Genomic DNA, 19,541 nt, shown 5'->3' on the forward strand with positions numbered 1-19,541 from the left:
GAGAAGGAAAACATCTTTAGCGATCTGAGGATTCACTTTGGATGGTCCAGACTTCATGCGGAGGTGAATCTTGTAAATGTGTGGAAGATGGTATCACACTTGGATGCAGAGGAACAGGAGATGAACCTCGCGATGACCTCTTCACAGAAATCCCAAAACTGTAAGTGGTGTGACAGATGCTGGTCATGGATTCAGGTTGATTGTGAAGATCATGGTCCTTTAAAAGTTTTCTTCACAGAGTCTTGTCATCCAGGAGAGACTCTTGAGTAGATCTGGGCAAGTCTTGGTGGTCCCACGGGCTGCATGTCTGAGACCCCTGTGCTAAACATCCCTGATTACCCGTGGTCGTATATGAGGATGAATGGCTTTGTCTCTGGTTTCATCGAGTCCTCGTCCGTGTTGCGACCTGTCGTGACAAAGATCCGTTAATTCCAAACCTTTGTTTGAGTTAAGTTGTCGACGGAACTCCACCCACCACCATCAGGTGTCCATTCTTAGCCTTGTACACCATTGGCTCCTGACCGGTGCTAAAGTCCACGGCACCTTCTTTCCCTGTCTGAGTTTCCATCTTAATACTGAGAGCCATAACAATTATTTCTTGTGTTTTTTTTCTTATTCTCGAGACACAGACTCACCTTCCTTGAACCACCTTGATCGCGTTCTGTTTGTTGGCGATGACGCTGAGTTTGGTCAGCAGCTCGAACAGGTGGTCACAGTGAATGGACACGTCTCTCTGAAACAAGCAATGTTTGACTAGAGGCCTCTTATCTTTCTCTAAAAAAAACTATAACGTTAAGTGCTCAAGAGACACCAGGAGTCAAAGAAAGAGCCAATTATGTCTATTAAACATGGAGCGCCTCTTGCGTCTTCTCAACACGGTTAAACACATAATTACTGTGATGAAAGGAGGGACCGGATGGCGACCAGCTCCAGGGCTTTTGACCCCTAATCCTCCGGGCGCACGTACCTTCTGCTTTGGATCCTCAGAGGTGATGTGGAACACGATGATGCAGTCCGTCAGGTTACTGACAGAAACACCTGACGGGTGGAGAGTTACAGACCCGGTCAGCTCACTTTTAGACCCTCATGTGTTCAACCAACACTGACCTGTGAGGGACGTGTACTGGACCCTCTGCTTGACCTTGGCCTCCTCCACCATGTGGATGGCCGCCTTGGTGAGAATGAGCTGTCGAGGTCTGGGCTTGAAGCCGTTTCTGTCGTATTTGATCACTGGAACGCTGTACTGCAGACACACGAGCCACTCAGCTCAACCGTCCAGTCACACGTTTGACTTGTTTCTACCTTGATCTGCTCGTTGCGTATCATCTGCAGGACCCTGATGTTGATGTCTTGCTCACCTGCGGACCGAACCTTTAGATACTTCCTTGAATTTGTGTAATAGTGAGACAGTCTTACTGATTCTGGTGTCCAGAAAGGGTTGAGCCACACTTTGAGGGTAACTCTCCTTCTTTCCTTTGAAGATGCAGCTGGTGATGAACTTCAACTCGAACTGATGAAGGAATGGGTCATTGGTTAGGATCATCACAAGAATAGTTATATTGTCTTTTAACTGTCTAACAATTATTTAAAACATACTGTATATTTTTCACTAATTATGTGTTTAATATTTAATTGTCTCTATACTTAAACTAGATGAAGTACACAACAACATGCGTTTGTGTCTTCTTGTTTATACTATTTAACAGTTTATTTTCGTGTCTAACAAGAATGTGTCTCGCCTGCAGTTAATACAAAACTCTGCAGCGAGAATTCTGACCTGCTCTAGTAGAAGAACTCACATTTCCCAGATCCTTAAACTCTTCACCGGTTTATTTAAGGAACAATTTTAAAATTCTGGTTCTTACTTTCAGATCTATTCATGGTCAGACTCCTCCTTAAATCAGTAATCTGATCCAGACTTACACCCCAACTCGGGCTCTGAGGTCTGTGGATCAGAATCTACTGATGGTTCCTGAACACGGCTCAGGACCAGAGGAGAGAAATCCTTCTACTGACTTCTGACTCCTTTAAGAAGCATCTTAAGACTTATTTATTTGTGCAGGCTTTTTCTTAATTTTCCTGGGGCTGCTGTGTTTGTCTCTATGTTTTCTTAGGCTGAGAAAGGCGCTTTACAAATAATAATTACTCACTTACAATTGCCGGAGGATTTTCACTAGATAAAAAGAAAAAAAAAATCACAAAATATTTGAAAGGAATAATGCAAAGCCCATGTAATTTAGTTTTAAATATTTTATTGTCCCTTTAACATGCTTGCATCGACTTAAAGAGGTGCTAACATCATTTTTTTGGATGATTTTGAAAATAAATGATGCAGAAATTCTCTAGGGATAAAATAAGACAAAAAAGATTGATGGCCTTTCAACACTTACTTTATATCTGAGCAAAAGAGCTCTTATTTCCTTTAAAACCTTCCTTGAAATGAGACAAAGAGAATAAGCCTATTCAACATCGCTATTACATCACCAATAATAAGGGAGTTGTTAGCACAAAAGGGATTTTCAGACATTCTGGGCAAAACAGGCTTAGTCCAGACACAGAGCAATTAATGGAGGTCATAGCAAAAGCCCATGAGCCCAAGACGGTCTGTGTAGAGGGTAACTAAGCTGACACTAGTGCCCTTTAGAGATATAGATTTAAAGAATGAAGGTATATTTGTTATTACCATGTTTTTATTTGAAGGTAAAGTATTTTATATAAAGTCTTTTAGTCTTGTTCAGAGGTTTCAAACTCAATCACACTGTGTCAAAATAGCACTTTTGGTCGCAGGTTAAACACATTTTATACTTACTAAATTGTGACTAAAAGTATCTAATTCCCATCAAATTTTCTTTCCTTCAACTTCAGTTTTATTGTTATTGGAAGTCTTTATATAATTGTTGACGATGATCTCTTTGTTTTCTTACCCAAATCCCTGACATCTTCATAGGAAAAAATATCAACATTTATCTACTTTGAGCCAACCATCTTGTGAACCATATAAAATTACTTGGTGAGCCGGTTTTGGATCCTGGGCCATTATTTTGACATATCCTCTAGTTGCACTTTCTCCGTCAGTTTTCTCTCCTCAGAGTTCCAAGACGGCGTCCGTACCTGTGCTTTCTTCTGTGGTGTGATTCCTCTCACGTATTTCCTCACCATCAGACGGTAGTGAAGCGTCCGCAGCAGCTCCGAGGTCTAGCAAAGAGAAGCAGCGACATCAGACGGTTCATCTGACGACGTCTCAAACTTCAGATCTACCTCGTTCAGCACTTGTGGAGCAGGCAGCCAGGTGGTTTTATCCAGGACTGTTTTTGGCAGGTTGTTCTTGAGCCTGTTGAGGTAATTCTGTCTCACAAAAGCCAGATACTCCGAGTTGTCGGTTGTCTTGGCTTGTCCTCTGGTCATGTAGCCTTTGATGAACCTGAGGAGGTTTGGAAATGAACGAAGAAGTGCATGACGGTGTCGACGGTCGACCTACTTCTTGATGACCTTCACAGCCCAGGCTCGCTTGTCCCTCTCCTTCCGGGCCTGCACGCCTCTCCAGCAGGTCTCGATCTTGGTGGCTGTGGATCATCAATTATCCTTCAATCAAACAGCAACTTTATACTGCCGGTTGATCGTCTTAAAGTTAATCACCAGCTTCCTTTTGTTTCTTGAATTCTCCTTTTGCTCTGTATCCTTTGTATTTGGCCTGCAGTCTGGTCGCTGAAATGACAAAACCATGTTGTCATAGCAGTCGTTGAGAACCATCAATGTGTTCCCACCTAGCTGGTGTTTACACTTCTCGAACGCATCCTCTGTGGCGTAAAGAGTCCGTGGATGACGGATAAAGATTTTGGTGCTAACAAGAAGTTAAAAATGTCACTTTTTTGTTTGACCTCTGGATTCCTACGCTGTCCTTACCGCCCCATTTTGTACTCGTTTGGCATGTATCCCAGATGCTGGACCAGGACTTCCACTCCATCAGCAGCCACTCCTCGCCAGTGTGGCCACGTCGATGGACACAAAGGTTTGTATCTGCAAGGACAAAAACTCCTGAGTATTTATTCCTGAGAAAATAAAAGCTAAAGTTCAATGCTGAGTCGTACCGTTGTAAAAATATCTCGTATTTCCGTCTATAAGCGAAACCAGCACGTCGGACCCTGAGGTGCTCCATCAGGCCCAGATACTTCACCTGGTGTTTGATCAGTGCCTCGTCAAATTGCCCTGTGAGGCAGAGAAACACTTTAAAAACTTAGATCAACTTAGAATCAGGAACTTATTAAGATTTCAGTTCTGCTGTCATGTTTGACCACATTCCAATCACATTCCAAAAAAAAACATTTTCATGACGTATAAAAAACAATATTAAGTTTGATTATTTTAGATAGAAGGATAATTCTCCTGAAACACTAGGAAAACTATATTCCTTAAAAATAGTTTGAAGCTGCCCATTTGATATTATTGGGTAGTGATAGGTGAAACTGATGTTCGGAGAAAGAAGTTCTCCATTTTGGAGTTTAAAAGATGTTTAGGGGCAACTTTATGAAAGAAGGAATTACAGTTAAATAGAAAATGCTGCTTGTTCACACTGTTTTGAAAACAAATAACCCACTCCTTTAGTAAGTGCTTAAAGGGCAACTAACTAACTAACTAACTAAACCCCAGGAAAGTTCCTGACTTAAGTTTCAAATGTCTTCCTCTCCAAGATGTAGTAAGTCCCTCATCATGACCATGTTTTGAACTTATTACTTTACAAAGTTCTCCCCCATCTGAAATCTTTGCGAACAAGAGGTTATGAGAGCTGAGTCCATTATGACGAATCATGGCTTCACTCCTCCTCCAGCCGGCTGTAAAAACACACCGCTTTGTTTATACAACAAGTCCCTTGGAGAAAGAGACTTCTATGATTAATGATTCCCGGTGACAAACCTTGATGTTTGACCAATCACAGAGTGGGTGTGGTTATGGTAAACAAGAATTAATTTCCAGTAAATCCAAGTAGTTTTTTCAGTGGGCGTGGCTTAAGCACATTTTCTAATGTAAATATTTCAATGAAAAGAGAGTTTTGTACAAACAGACACATACTGATGAGTACAATAGAGGTCCTAGATCACTTGATGACATGATCCTTATTGTTGCAACACAAATAAATGTAAAGTTTCAAATACATCTATTTATTTTCCTTTAAAGGGTTGTGGTGGGGGTTTGGTGTAGCTTCTCGACCGAAGAACAGGGGGACAACCTACTTTTATTTGTAATCTCTGTATGATTGTTGACAAGAATAAGTTATGTTTCTTATCTTATCTTAAATACATAAAATTGGATTAGGCCCGGGATTAGGCCCCCTTGGCCATGAGTTTTACATTAGGTTGGTCAACAGTTCATCACAGGAACAATTTGGACAAATCACAAACTCGCACTTTTATGCAACATTTTAGAGTGAATATGTGCAACAACATATGTGTTTGGCTGAACGTACCCGGCTGCTTGGACTCGTTGGATTTGAGACAGCGAATGTACCAGGCCTCTTTAGCCATCAGGATCTCTGTCAGCTTCAGCAGGCTGCTCTTAAACTGGGTCGCCACCTGAAGACATCATGGAGATCGATAGATTTTTGATGGGGTTTAAAGATGCCTGCTTGACTTGACAAAGATTTATTATTTAATCATTATCGAGTAAAATGTCACATTCGGCACTGACTGTTTCTGGTCTCCGTCTGCTGTCTGGAACCATGGTGGAGAAACACTCTCTGACGATGGCATTTTTGGATTGACGCAACAGCTGAGCAAATAGAACCAAAAATCAGTTTTGCATGACTGAACTACAGTTCTCTACAAATAATGATTTGAAAAATGTCTGCACACAGTGAAAACACACAAATAATCTCTCCGACATAATACTGTAAGAAATGTTTTATACTCACATCTTTAATATTCTTATATAAAAGATCATTATTTTTGTCCAAAAAACCTATAAATAAAGAGAGGATTAGAGTAAAGGTCAGTCCGTGCAGAGACACCAGGTTTTTTGCAGCTTCTTTTACCCACAACACAGTAGGTGACCTCCCCGGCATAATGCAGGAGTCGAAAGTCTCCTCTCTCCAGAGTCCTCCGGGTCATCTTGTCAGCCAGTTTGTGTCTATAATCACAGAAGGACAGAAGAAAAGTGATGAAGTGTTTTAGCCTGACCAGACAGAAATCCAAATCAACACCTTTTCCTGTTCAAAAGACCTTCATTGTCGCTGACCTTCTTCAGCGACAATGTTTGAACACTTACGTGACAAAGTGAGGATGATTTCCCATCTTCTCCTCCAGTCTCTCAAGAAAAGTCAGATCTGTAGCATCGCCCGGCCTCAGACATTCTTCATCCTGCCAGCATTCAAAGTAAAGTAGTAACAAAACAACTGCAACAACTTATATCATTGTGTTGTTTATTACGATTTCACTGCAAACATGACAAACAAATATAAATCTATTATTTTCTTATTATGATGAATACATTTAATACAATTCTTTTTGGTTCCGTTTTTCAAAAAGGTTTGAAACTTGTTAAAAACACCTCATGTGCCTTTTAAAAACTATGAAGTAAAGTTGTGCTTTTTTTCTCCCCCCCTATTTTTCTTCTTCATGGACAAAAACATACATAACTTTTCTCATCTTCCATCAAATGCTCCTTCTTTTAAACCAGTTTTTGGATGAACAGCTATAATGAATTAATTTAGTATTACATTTATCTAACCAAACATAAGCATTTTATGTCGGCCACATACAATTAGTTGGAAGGCCTCATTTGGCCCTGTGCCTTGACTTTGACGGTTCTCACATAATATTTTACTATTTTTAATATTTTTTGAATTTGGTACCAATTCTTTATAGCATGTTATTCCACATTGAGTGTAGGGTTTTTGCCTACCTTAGAGTTTCTTAAATATTTTTCCACTTAAGATATTTGTTAACTTTCGCCTTTTTTACATCACATGACTTTTCACGTTCCTGATGCAAATCTTAATCTATCAATTGATTAGATTACTTATTAATAAAAAATGTAACGAAGCAAGTAAGACACTGACCTTACAGACATGCGCCACATGTTTATAGACATAATTCTTATGGGAGATAATCCTCCAATTTATAGTTCTGAGGATGAATCTGTCTCTGGGCAGCACAGTGTGTTCTATTTACAAATACTTCCTATTAAACAAATACTCTAAATTAAAAACAAACCAGTATTGAAATGATCCCTCGATGTTTCTCCTCAACGAGGTCACAGATGATCTTGTTATTAAAGAACTGCACAGGCTCCCACTGAAAGAGAAACAACGAGAAACACAGTCAATAAATCTGCCAGTGAAGGTTAAACAACTTCACCTCAATATCTTCTGCTTCATATTCCTCCTGCTCAGACTTGAGCGTGAGCTGGATGAAGAGCTGCTGCAGCTTCTCGTTACAATAGTTGATACAAAACTGCTCAAAACTAATGGACACAAAAGGCAGCATCAGTGTTATGTAGAACTCTTGAGTCGTTTATATTATAGTAAAAGATGGATTTTTACCTGTTCACATAAAAAACCTCAAAACCATAAATGTCCAAAAGACCGATGACAGTCTTTCGCGAAGAATCCTGAGACACAAAAAAGAGGTTGAGTTTGATGAAACCCTGAGACTACATCTCTTGCACTCACTGTGTTCTCTATGGACTCGTTGATCCTGTTGACCAGCCAGGTGAAGGTGTGTCCGTAGATAGCTTTTGCCAAGGCGTCTCTGGCATACACAGCATGGTCAATGCTGAAGGGGCTGAGGACCTTAGAATCCACATTAAACAGTGACACGATTAAACCCAAATCAATACAGGACTATCTTTTGTCGTCATGTGCTGACCTGGTCTTGCCTCGCCTCAATCTTCCTGAATGTCAGACCTTCTTGGAGACTGAAGTTCTCCACACCAAGCAGCTGCACAGAACCAAACTATGAATCCAGGTTTCTTCCTCTGGAGCTGCAGCAGATACACCTTTCTTTTTTGTTTTTGTTTGGCCGAACACTTACATTTGACACCCATCGCATGTCTGCGTTGTTGTTCCTCAGAATGGCCTGACCTTTTATATCCGACTCAAAATGAACGTTGCCCAGGTGAAGAACACTAGCGATGATCTCAAACAAGTTCTGCAAACATTACCAACACACGATGTTGTAAAGGCGTCTTCAAGGCAGACCCTGAATATGAATTGAAAAATCCTACATTTCTGTTCGTCTCTTCAATGTCGATGATCTGCAGAGCATTCTTCACAGACTTCCAGTCGTTTTTGTCATTGCTCGATGGCAGGATGGCACATTCTCCCTGACAAAGAGACAAGGCTGCAGATTTTTTTGTTCACTCACATTTTTCTGAATATTCATTTTAATCAATGTGATCCAGGGTCGGAGCCTATTAAAAGAAAATCCATTATGTGTTCACAATAAAATACCAGGAGAAGTTCCTCTTGACAAATAAAGAAAGAAGGACAGGACCACGTTGTTGTAACATGTGTGCAAATTTACAAATTGAATGCCAGTGTCACAGGTTTGTAGATCTGATGCATCCTTATTTCAAATATATAATTTTAAGATAATCATCTATAATAAAAGTTATCAGACTCTGTTCTCCAAATGAATCCCCAAAAAAATGTATCTCCAAAAATGATTAAATGGTATCTTTAAGTTATAAATTTTACTTTGACAGACAGTTTTCGAAAGAGCAGAGATTATACACTTTCAAACTGAAAAAGTGGTTGAAATTACTTACATTTAGATCAGACTTTACTTTACTTAGCTATGTTCAAAATTGTGTTCCTTGCATGACTTAATTCAAAACCTGGCACATGGAATGTTTTTTTGATCAAAGAAATGTTTGTTTTTCTCTGTATGTTTTAAATATCCGTATAGTGTCTCCTATAAACATAAACATCAATGCTTACATGTCACATACTTGAGTTAGGTAGTTGTAATGTCGACAGTCTCTCTCCAGGCCGAGCCGCTGCAGCAGATCATCGTCTCCTCCGTCCACCAACTGGTAGAAAATGTGAAAGTTTCTCTCGCCGTGGTTTTGATGAACAACCCTAGATTTTTCCAGGAGGTAGTTCAGAATGTGGCCTCCGACGGCATCGCCCTGTAAACCCCCCCCATCACAAAAGTAAAACGATTAATCGATCTATTATGGTTATAAATTGCCTTGTACGTGTTACTCAACTCACCTCGCAATTAAACTGGATATCCATGTACTTCCCAAAACGACTTGAGTTGTCATTTTTCAAAGTCTTGGCATTTCCAAAAGCCTACTCAGAAAACCAAAAAATGACAACCCAGTTGACATAATTTCACAAAAAATGATGAATAAATACAGACCTCGAGGACCGGGTTGGACATAAGCATCTTGTCTCTGACAGTGTCCAGCAGGGTGGTGCTGGGACAGCTGACTGCATAATACTGCAGAATCTTCTTGGAGGCTTCAGTCTTCCCAGCTCCACTCTCCCCAGAGATAAGGATGAAGTGGTTGCTTAATTCTGTCAACATTGTGTGGTAGGCGTTGTCTGCCAGAGCATAGCTATACGAGTTGGGATAATAACAGTAATATATATCAAGAACATCAAGTGTTTAGATTTGTCAGAATGAAAAGTAAAACTTACATATGTGGAGGAAGCTCAAAAAAGTTGACTCCCATGTACAAATCCATTTGCTTCTGGTTGTAGATATTGAGCTCTTTGTAAGGATTCACAGACACCAACAATGTCCCAATATAGGTCTGTAAGGACATTGGAAAACATCAGCATTGAACCATTCACAAGGACTTTTCTTTCCATGACTCACGTAGATGAGATTTTCACTGAAGCGTTTCTTGAGGTTGCTGAGAAAAGCCGTCTCCGTCGTTTCGTCCAGGAGGACAAAATCTTGAATACCAACCCGGTTCCTGGCACTGAGGGACCCCTCCATGTCCAGCTGGCCCTGAGCACATCAGAATATGTCTCGTGAAAAGATCAAAGCCTTTTAAGGCTTAACAAATAATAATGTACATTCCAAAGTCAGTCAAAAAGTTACGTGAGTACTGGCAAGAACCTCATGGTACGATATGCATCACGATACTTGGGTGACAATCAGACTGTTTCATGATACCACCATGACGTGGTATACTTGAACTGTATCAACAGGGTTGGTTGCAGTAATGTTTCCTTTCTCTAGTTTCCCTGTTTGTGTTCCCTGTTTTAACACATAAGCTAAAATCATTTTGATGGTATTGTTCATTTGTAAGCCACTTCCTTTACTATTGCACTCTGACTGCCTCTTTTTTTATTTCTACAAACAAACAAGGACTACAGTATGAAGCGGTATTATCATATCTGAGGTCAAAGGATCCCAAAGTATGTTCGAATTGATATTTCTACACAACTCTACGAATGACAAAATGACTCTTAAGGCTTTTGCACCTTCAGTGGTGTAAGTTTGGATCTTGTAATAATGTTCTCAGTGAATTAAGAGTAGCAGGTGCTTTTTTGTTTCTTGTTTTCTTGAACGATTACAACTTTTAAAGAACAAAATATGTGCCTATTATAGAGTTATTTTTTAAAGCTGTATTCAGGTATTTGCATAAAAAATGCATGAGCTGAATAGAGAGCGGCAGAAACCTTCACAAGTAAGAACAGACGTGTAGCATTCACAACACGACGTGATATTGAGTGTTTGTCTGGGTAAATGGCTTAATATGGTTCGGCGCAGCTGTAAAAGCACAAACATGGTCCTTGTTTGTTCTATTGAAATACAAGGTCTAGAGGTCCATGTGTCTCTGAAGCGCAGCTCTGTGATTGTGCAGACAAACAGACAGAAACTAATGATCGCTACAAAACCGAAAAGGGAACCTTGGCTGGAGCTCATGCCCCGACACTGTGCAAATGCACCCAAAACAGCGGCACATTCAACAAGCATAGTGGGAAAAATTCCACCAATCTGTTTTGCATTCTCGGCACCAAGACGTGGACCAAAGGTTTTTACAGCTTTTGTTGGTTTTGTGTGTTTTTTCTCCTCTTCTTTGGAAGCAGAACTCCTTTGATTCTCAATTCTCTCTGTAAAAAAAACATTTAAAAAAAGATAATCCATTGGATCTAATTGACACAAAGCCCCCCGTTCCCCTCCTCCCCCTTGTCCTCTATGCTATGCCTATGGCCCTCATTTTCTTCACAGAAAGGCCAAGTTTTTGTCCTGTAAATACCACGGAGCGGAGACAAAAAAGACGTCTTTAAAATGCAGTCTACAATCCATTACACATATTCCCCCTGCATATCTATTCAGTAATTATTCATTAGAAAACATTTAACGTCACAGTGAATTTCACACTAGGCAGTCGAAACACAATAGAGGAGATTTGGCCTATTTTGGGGTGAGGAGTTTGAGGGGCTGTACAGAGGAAGGGTGACGGCGGAGGCGGGGGAGGAGGAGAGTAGTATTTGTCTGATCTGAGAACCCCTGAAACAGGGCCGTCTTGAGACAACGGGACAGACTAAATAGTGCAGTAACGGTCTGTTCCCCGCTGCTTGCTGTGACACTCATTTAGTTTGCCCCGGGGCCAAACAATAGAGGCTTGTTCTTAGCAATCCTGTGCTGTAATTTGGACTTCATTACATTGCACACACGGGGCCCCAAGAAACGAGAGAGGAGGCTAGTCAGATGAGAGTGTTTTTTTTTCCACCTGTCAGGCCCGCGACCCCAATACTCTCACCCCTGTCCGCAACAATACCCCTTACCCCCTCACCCCTGTGTCCCCACCAATAACCCTCAGCCGACCCCCTTCCCATAGCACACACACACACACACCCTTCCTGCTTTAAGCCAATGAGACAGGTGAACAATATCATTGAAGGGACCCTTTTTAGGACGTCAGAATCAATCTGCCAGTGTAATGGTCGCAGTGCTAGTTTGGGGTATCTATGACACCCCCTTTCTTCATGGGAACAAACTTCTCCCAGAGCGGCATAAGGGGACATAATGCAGGGACAGCGTGACTTAAGGATATGCCATTTAGATTTACAAGTAAAAACAGAAAGAGATAAGCAGCTGTCAAAGGAAAGATGAAGGGATTCAGATACATAATGATGATTTCCTTATTTTTTATTTTAAACGTATATAATTAAACACTGCACGATAAATATTTTTAAATTATAATATACATTTATAAAATCAATATAATATATTAAAAGACAAGCATTTGAAGGGTGGCCGTGCTAATGTATATTCTGATTTACTTCTTTGTGACTTACTTCTAACCCCACACATCCTCAGAGAGTTTTGCTAATGAACATTTACAAATGGCTACAAATTAAAGAACAAATTAAACCCATTATATTTCTCTAAACTCTTTTTAAATCATTGTAATAAAAGCACTAACATTTCAAGAAGGGTCTGTTGACCTGTTTGCTATGACATGAATTTTATATCCAGGATCCAAGTAACGGAAACTTGATTTATTAGGCGTTCCCAAAAGTGTGATCCACGCCTCTCCTCCTACTCTGGATATAAACAGCTTTTTGTTGGTTTTCAAACATGTTCATCTCAAAAGCCAGACCTTAGACCTGCCAGATTTTACCTTTAATGGGAAACAATGATGTAAAAGATAAATGTGAACTCCACGAGGATGTATAAGATAAGGACAGGAATCATATGTTTCAAACAAGAGCTTAAAATATGTCATATTCTGGATTTCACAAGGAGAAAACTACATTTAAATAATTCAATTTCAAATAGTACATACATTTCAAATTGACAATCCAAATTTCGGAATTATTAAAGAAGAGTTTTTTTTGCAATGCTTCCCTAAAGTGATCTCAGATGAGATACCTTGGGGCTCAATTGTGTTTTAATTAAGAGATGGTCTCTCATCCTGGTCTAGAGTATCAGTGTCGCCTGAGAGAGAGTGACCTCATCTCGACTACGCTGTCTTACATGGACAAATACCAAGAGGATTGATCTCTGAGAGGAAATGCATGCTGAATATATGGCTAATATACTTCAAATCAATGTATTTTGAGGTAACTTTTACCTCAATAAACACCTGTGGACTCACACACTACCATTATGAGAACAATAAAAAATATCCAACCTGCATTTTTGAAGATGTCAGATCCTCCATTGTGATGCCAATTTTTAAGCAATATACAACGCAAAGACGTCCTCTTAGATCAAGTTAAATACCGCCGATGATACATGCTGTGTCGGTCTGCAAGGATGAATTTAGTGAGTCTCTTTTTACTCATCCATCCTAATCAGGCACGAAGCAGGGCTCCTGTTCCCAGCCATGTATCCAGTCTCAGGACTGTGCAGGTGTAGGTGATGCTGCCTGAAGGCCCGTGAACACCTTTGCACCCATACACGTCCTAACCAAGGCTTACTTAGGCCACTTAATGATTCATGTCTTTGGAGGTGGAGGGACAGAGAGATCTTATTCTGCTCTTACCTGAGTATAAGGATACAGAAACAAGATACAAACACCATCCCCCCTTTCTCCTAAATTTTCACCTTCTTCAATTTGATAATTGAAACGACCCTTACCACAGGAAACATGGTTTTAGAATAATAAAATTATGTTCTGATTTATAAATTAATGGTCAAGAGTGGATTCAAATGTTCAAGACTACACTAGAGTCCGACTGCTTGTTCTCTTCAATCCCTTGAGCTTTCATCTCTAAATGCAAAGTCTAGAATCATTAACAAAAGAAAACCTCAATTTTATTCTGTGCACAAATCATCAACATGCTGTTTCTGAGGAGGAAGGATATAACGTTTTAGTCAAAGGATTTTTGCACCAAAAAGAAGGTATAAGTATAATAATAAATAATAATAATATATTTTATTTATCTTTCTTGACACTCAAGGTCACCGTACATACATTTACAAAAGCAAAGCACAAAAGACAACCATTAAACATAACTGAACAATTGAAACACATTGAAGGGCATAAAGAGCAGCAGCAGTGAAAAGTGGATAAATGGCAGGGTACATTATTAGTGGAGTTTTGAACTGGTTAAATGAGTTTATGTTTCAGAATTACAGTGAAAATCAACATTGGATTTTAACGCCCTGATGAAAACAGGGAACGTGACAAATACATCCACGTCACAACATTCCCAGCCAAACTAAATGTTTTCTTGAAGTAATAACAGAACTGATACATAATTGACATGTTTAAATTAATGTTTCGATATTTGTCTTTCTGAATGCTTTTCTATGGCATAATATTTGGTTTATAAATAACAACTCAATTGGACTTTTCACTCAGAAGTTAACCCTTGTGTTGTCTCTTGGTAAAGATGAATGACCTCCACCACTGCATATGAATTTATGGAAGCCAGGGAGGTCATTCACCTTGACCCAGAGACAAAAAAAGGGATACCACAAACACATTTCGGGCCTTCGGGTCACCTTGACCCGGAGACAACACAAGGGATAGGGAATGTCTCAACTTGACTCGTTTTAGGAAGAATTAAGAATTACTTTCCGCCTACTTGGAAATTAAGAACTCATCATTTGTGATTTTTCCTCTTATCAGTTGGTTTCTAAATACTGCTTTTATTAAGTTTCTGTTCCCTTTGAAGTCCGGACTATGTTTATAGGCGGTGGTATTGTTCATGGTATTGTTCATGATACGTAACACCCACCATCACACAATGAATCAAAAACATAATGGTAAATGACAAGCTGATGTTTGTCACACTGTGTTTAGATTTGGCTATTCTAAACTAGCTACCAAACAAGTTTGTATAATTGATAAAATGTGTGGTGACACATAAAATGTATAGCTAGCATAAACACAACGTTGTGAGTGGATTTGCTGGGAGGGTAAGTGAGGAATTATTGGCTAAAGTGGCTGCACTTTGAAACAAGAGCGACAAGTGCTTATAATAATGTGTTCACTAAGGTAACCTAGTAACACTTAAAACATACACTCAACCGGGATAACACCGGTGTCTCTTTACTTTGGTGACTCACTTTTGTCAGAAGATCACATGTCACACAATTTATGGATTGATTTATTATGGGAAAAGCTTGTGGTCAACAAGTGGTCAAGTGTGTCAACTTTCTTTAATTATTCAGTCCTCGACTACAGAAAAGTTGTCAAGGTTACCTAGCCGGGGTCGCCCCACCTCTTCTGCAGCCCAGCGGCCCGGCAATGCTTGTCCAATCTTAACAAGCTTTGTGCTACCCACTGGGCTCTGATTCAGCACGAGACCCGGCAAATCCAATTACACAGAAGTCAGAGAGGTTGATTTTCCCATTATAGATTCCATGCTGAGAATGAGAGCTGATGATAACACTCACATCTCTCCATCGCTGCCCCCCCCCCCTTCACCCTTTGCTCTTTACTTCTTATTTTTTCCCCGAGTTCACCAGTAGCCCCCTTTTATTTCAGCCGCTCTTCCTATCTCTTCTTCTCTCAAAGGCCTTTTGATTCCCTTGTCTCTTTCATTCGATCACTCCTTCTCTTATAGCAAATTATTTAAAATATCTTCACATTTTTAAGAGCAGCGTAACAAGAGGTCCCGTCATGATTTCATCGCTTATCTGCCAGGTCACCGAGGGTTCGTCACATCTGAAGATCTGTCATGTGTGATTTAAAACTAGATGTGGTGAGTGTGGAAAAGAAGTAGCCAGTAAAACAATCCCATATACGTTAGGTACGACCTTCATAAACAACTTCAGTTGGGTATTTCTGACTTTCTGCAGTTTGACACTTGTGAGTGCTCCTCTAATCAAACACCAACGTCCTGCTGAGCCAAAGCAAACAAAATAAAAACTCTTTTGGAAATTGGGAGCATTTAAACTCACTGAACTATGACAAAGAACCAAGACTTTTGCCCTGAAGTGAAAAGAACTGACCTTGGCTCGGACCAGAGGCTTTGAAAGTGACCCGGGTCACTTGGACGTCCACGCTGCTGACCCTTTTTTAGACATAAAAGATAATCTTTTCTCTGATCTCGGCCAACAACGAGAAACCCAACTGGAATGGCGCGTCTGGCAATATAACATTATGGCGCAATCATCCTCTTCGATTAGTTAGTAAGAGATCAATGTATAAAAAAATAAATCCACCTTTTGGTGCATTATCATCATTTCTAGCCAAGGAGTGAGGGAGCTGATGTTTTCAGTGGCGTTGAATGGTTTGCTTGTAAATCCCATTACTAAGATTGTTTTCTTTTGCAAACTGGTTAGAAATGGGTAACATTTTTGACATCCTATAGTTTTATCTGAATTTATGAAGAATTCAACATTTGCTAGGACAACTGGTGGAAAAAAACCATCAACAATGACATTGTGAAATGGAGATTACGGTCAAATCACTTTTGATGCGAGTTTGGTAATGAAATATGATGTTACTGGTCTTTTGAAATCGTTTATACACTATGGATGCCGTCTTAGGGCGAAGTCCGGTTTTCAAATTCTTTCAAGTCAACCAGGCTTTGACCATTGATACGGGTCATTTACATCTACATTTTATTCTGGTCTTTTACTCAGTAGGGGGTCCTGGCTCTACGATATTTGCCTGCAGATCGCTAAACGTAGGAAACAACATAAGCAACTAAATTAACAATTCATTATGAAGCTTCAAGACGGTGATTAGTCTTATTGTTATTTGGGAAGACGCTGAAATAAAATAAAAAAACAGGTTTTCACTTACACTAGCTCACCTGCTTTCGTTCATGTTTCTATGGGTTTCATGGGTACTCTAAACTACCTGAAAAATAACACATTTGTATAATTGATTACAATGAGTAGTGACTCATCAAGTGTGTGGCTAGCATAAACACATTTATCTAAAAAAGTCACTTACACCGTCTTTGTCCTTCATAAGCGTCTTTCTTGAATTCAGACGATGGTGGCGACATCAAGTCTCGACTGTAACCCATGCTGAATGATTTTAGAGGATTCATTGAGTTGTAGCTGTTATACAGCGCAACACAAACTCCAGCAGGTCTGCAAGAATCTCAAAACAGGAAAAACTATTTACAATCCTGGAGGTACAGTATGTACTCTATAAATGCTTTTCTAGTTTATATTTTCATTAATCAGAACAATATTTTGGGCATAAGTTGCCTGTTTTTAATGTTTTCTTTTTATAAATGATGAAGATACAAGAAAATCTGAGTTACTACAATAAAAATGATGGATTAATAATCCTCTCAGAGATTATAGACAGATTCAATGAAGAAAAGAAAAAAAAAAAAAGCCCCCCCACCCTAACCAGCCTGTATGGTCACTGTTGCCCTCTTGAAGGGCAACACCGAGCTTTGCTGCATCAGGCACAGGAAAGTCAGGCTCTAAAATAGTTCTCCCCTATGAGAAAGATGACTCTCCAATATTCTAAATATATACAAGTATTCAATACCGTTTTTGTTCAAGTTTTGTTAGTGTAGGTGAAACAGTTTCACCAGAACTATGACTGTGTTAACTATATCAGCAGTAGTTGACAAACAAGACAATTTCAATGCAATTGTTTTATGATAGAATGACAGTGTTTTTGTGTTAGTTTGAAGCTGCATTGAGAGACAAGTGTTTGGCAGAGGTATCTGGCCTAAGCACGGCTGACAGCAGTTTCCTCCGAGTGACCACAGGGTCAGTGTGGGTGACATGCTCTTCTGGGGGGACACTGTGTCTCCGCCCGCAGAGTAGATTAGTAGGGTGAGCTGACCTCATTCTCAGAGGGGGCTGGTGTGTTTTGAGTAAACACTTGGTGCAAGACAAAAACATGGGTTGCAAACACGGGCCAGCCCTCAGGCCCTCGGCCCATTGTTTCCCCATTACTCCTGAACAGGCTGGAGAAGGGAGAGCTGTCACTCTGGGTCTGTGAGCTGCAGGGAGTCCTGCTGCTCTAATGAACTGGTGGCAGTGAATGCAGCGTACACGGACAGGTCAAGCTGTCAGAGCTGCCTGCCAGGTCACTGCCATTAACCTGATAGTCCGAAATGTTACATGACAACATAAATAGGTTATGGTTATTTACAAGCCACTAACTGTTAAGAAAGATTAAATTAATATTTTATACATTATTAAAAAAGAGGGAATAATCATAATTATTTGTAAAGTATTTGACATTTTTACAAACTGCTGTCCAACAGCTAATGTGTTGCTATTTAATATATTTTGGGTATAATGTATATGGAAACAAAGTTGTGAAAATTGCAAAAGTTAGAAAATAGAATAAAATAAATAACTGGCCAATTTTAAATGTAATTTTTTTAAAGGCCACCAGCAGTTAAAGTTCAACCCAGTTACCAAATAAAACCATTTTATATAAGAATAAATGTGATTGGTACTGTCCGGAAATTACAATTTTACTGTGATCAATGATCTAGATTTAATAGACTTTTCAAATAATCTCTTGATTAATGTCATTTCCAGACAATACACACAAAAAGTACTTTTTGGGATCAAATTGTGTAAATAAAAATGACAGTTTTAAAAAATGCTCACATTCTGAAGCTAAAAATGCATTAATCATGTTTCAAACATCTCACCTTTCAACACAGAAACACATTTTTTTTCTAACTCAAAATAGATGATTTGACCTTTAATCCCACTGTGGTGATTAAAATGACAACAATTGCGTTTGCATGCATGTGAGATGTGAGTCAATGACAACATGTAAACAAAGGAGGCCGGGAAACAATATGTTCACACACTGTTTTAGTTCAGGATTATAATGAGTTCAATATGAACTCTTGCTCTTATGTTTACATAATTTATTCTGCATCTCGTCCAAACATTACTGGCACAAAACAGAAGCAGCTTTCTGTAGCATTAGGACATTTGAAAAAATGTTTTAAAATATTTCAATATTCACATAAGCATCTCCATAAGAAACAAAGATAATTTATTTACTCAACATCTGCTAATTATTTTTGCATTTCTTAGGAAAAGCATGAGTCTAAATAAAAAGAATAATATTGTTAATATAAATCTTAACAGACCAAGTAATTGAATCTTAATATGTTTTTTAAGAAAATAAAATGTGTATCACTTGTAAAAAATAAATAATTTAGTGAAGTGTTTTTATTGTGTTTTTTTTTAGTGTTGTGGTAACTTACATTGTCTCTGTGCTCCAGACGCTTCTTTCTTAACCCCTGTGTTTTCTTAGGGTCAAGGTGACCTGATGGCCCGAAAACAAATGTGTGTGAGGTATCCCTTTTTTTGTCTCTGGGTCAAGATGAAGACCTCAGTGGCTTCCAGAAATACATATGCACTGGTGGAGTTTCGTTCCCCGTAAGCCAGAGACAACACAAGGGATACCACAAACACATTTGTTAGAAAGATAGATAGATAGATAGATAGATAGATAGATAGATAGATAGATAGATAGATAGATAGATAGATAGATAGATAGATAGATAGATAGATAGATAGATAGATAGATAGATAGATAGATAGATAGATAGATAGATAGATAGATAGATAGATAGATAGATAGATAGATAGATAGATAGATAGATAGATAGATAGATAGATAGATAGATAGATAGATAGATAGATAGATAGATAGATAGATAGATA

General features: G+C 39.2%; 1 protein-coding gene across 1 annotated transcript; it reads right to left on the bottom strand.

Moving 5' to 3' along the window:
- Positions 1-21: 21 nt before the first annotated feature.
- On the bottom strand, positions 22-19,140 carry myo1ha (myosin IHa). The gene is made up of 34 exons (XM_087793455.1): positions 19,079-19,140; positions 16,825-16,967; positions 16,672-16,728; positions 9,822-9,956; positions 9,641-9,756; positions 9,360-9,558; positions 9,209-9,289; positions 8,944-9,123; positions 8,218-8,316; positions 8,025-8,141; positions 7,860-7,931; positions 7,664-7,783; positions 7,535-7,602; positions 7,350-7,455; positions 7,206-7,286; positions 6,259-6,350; positions 6,026-6,120; positions 5,906-5,952; positions 5,683-5,763; positions 5,462-5,567; positions 4,089-4,206; positions 3,904-4,017; positions 3,765-3,841; positions 3,637-3,705; positions 3,479-3,563; positions 3,259-3,421; positions 3,112-3,195; positions 1,417-1,510; positions 1,303-1,358; positions 1,108-1,243; positions 968-1,038; positions 636-733; positions 476-575; positions 22-406 (listed from the first exon to the last, which is right to left on the bottom strand). The coding sequence occupies exons 4-34, from the start codon at positions 9,942-9,944 to the stop codon at positions 380-382; spliced, it is 3,075 nt and encodes a 1,024-aa protein (XP_087649581.1). The 5' UTR covers positions 9,945-9,956; positions 16,672-16,728; positions 16,825-16,967; positions 19,079-19,140; the 3' UTR covers positions 22-379.
- Positions 19,141-19,541: the final 401 nt, after the last annotated feature.

The sequence above is a fragment of the Callionymus lyra genome, chromosome 1, assembly GCF_982586985.1.
Source record: "Callionymus lyra chromosome 1, fCalLyr1.hap1.1, whole genome shotgun sequence".
Classification (NCBI taxonomy): domain Eukaryota; kingdom Metazoa; phylum Chordata; class Actinopteri; order Syngnathiformes; family Callionymidae; genus Callionymus; species Callionymus lyra.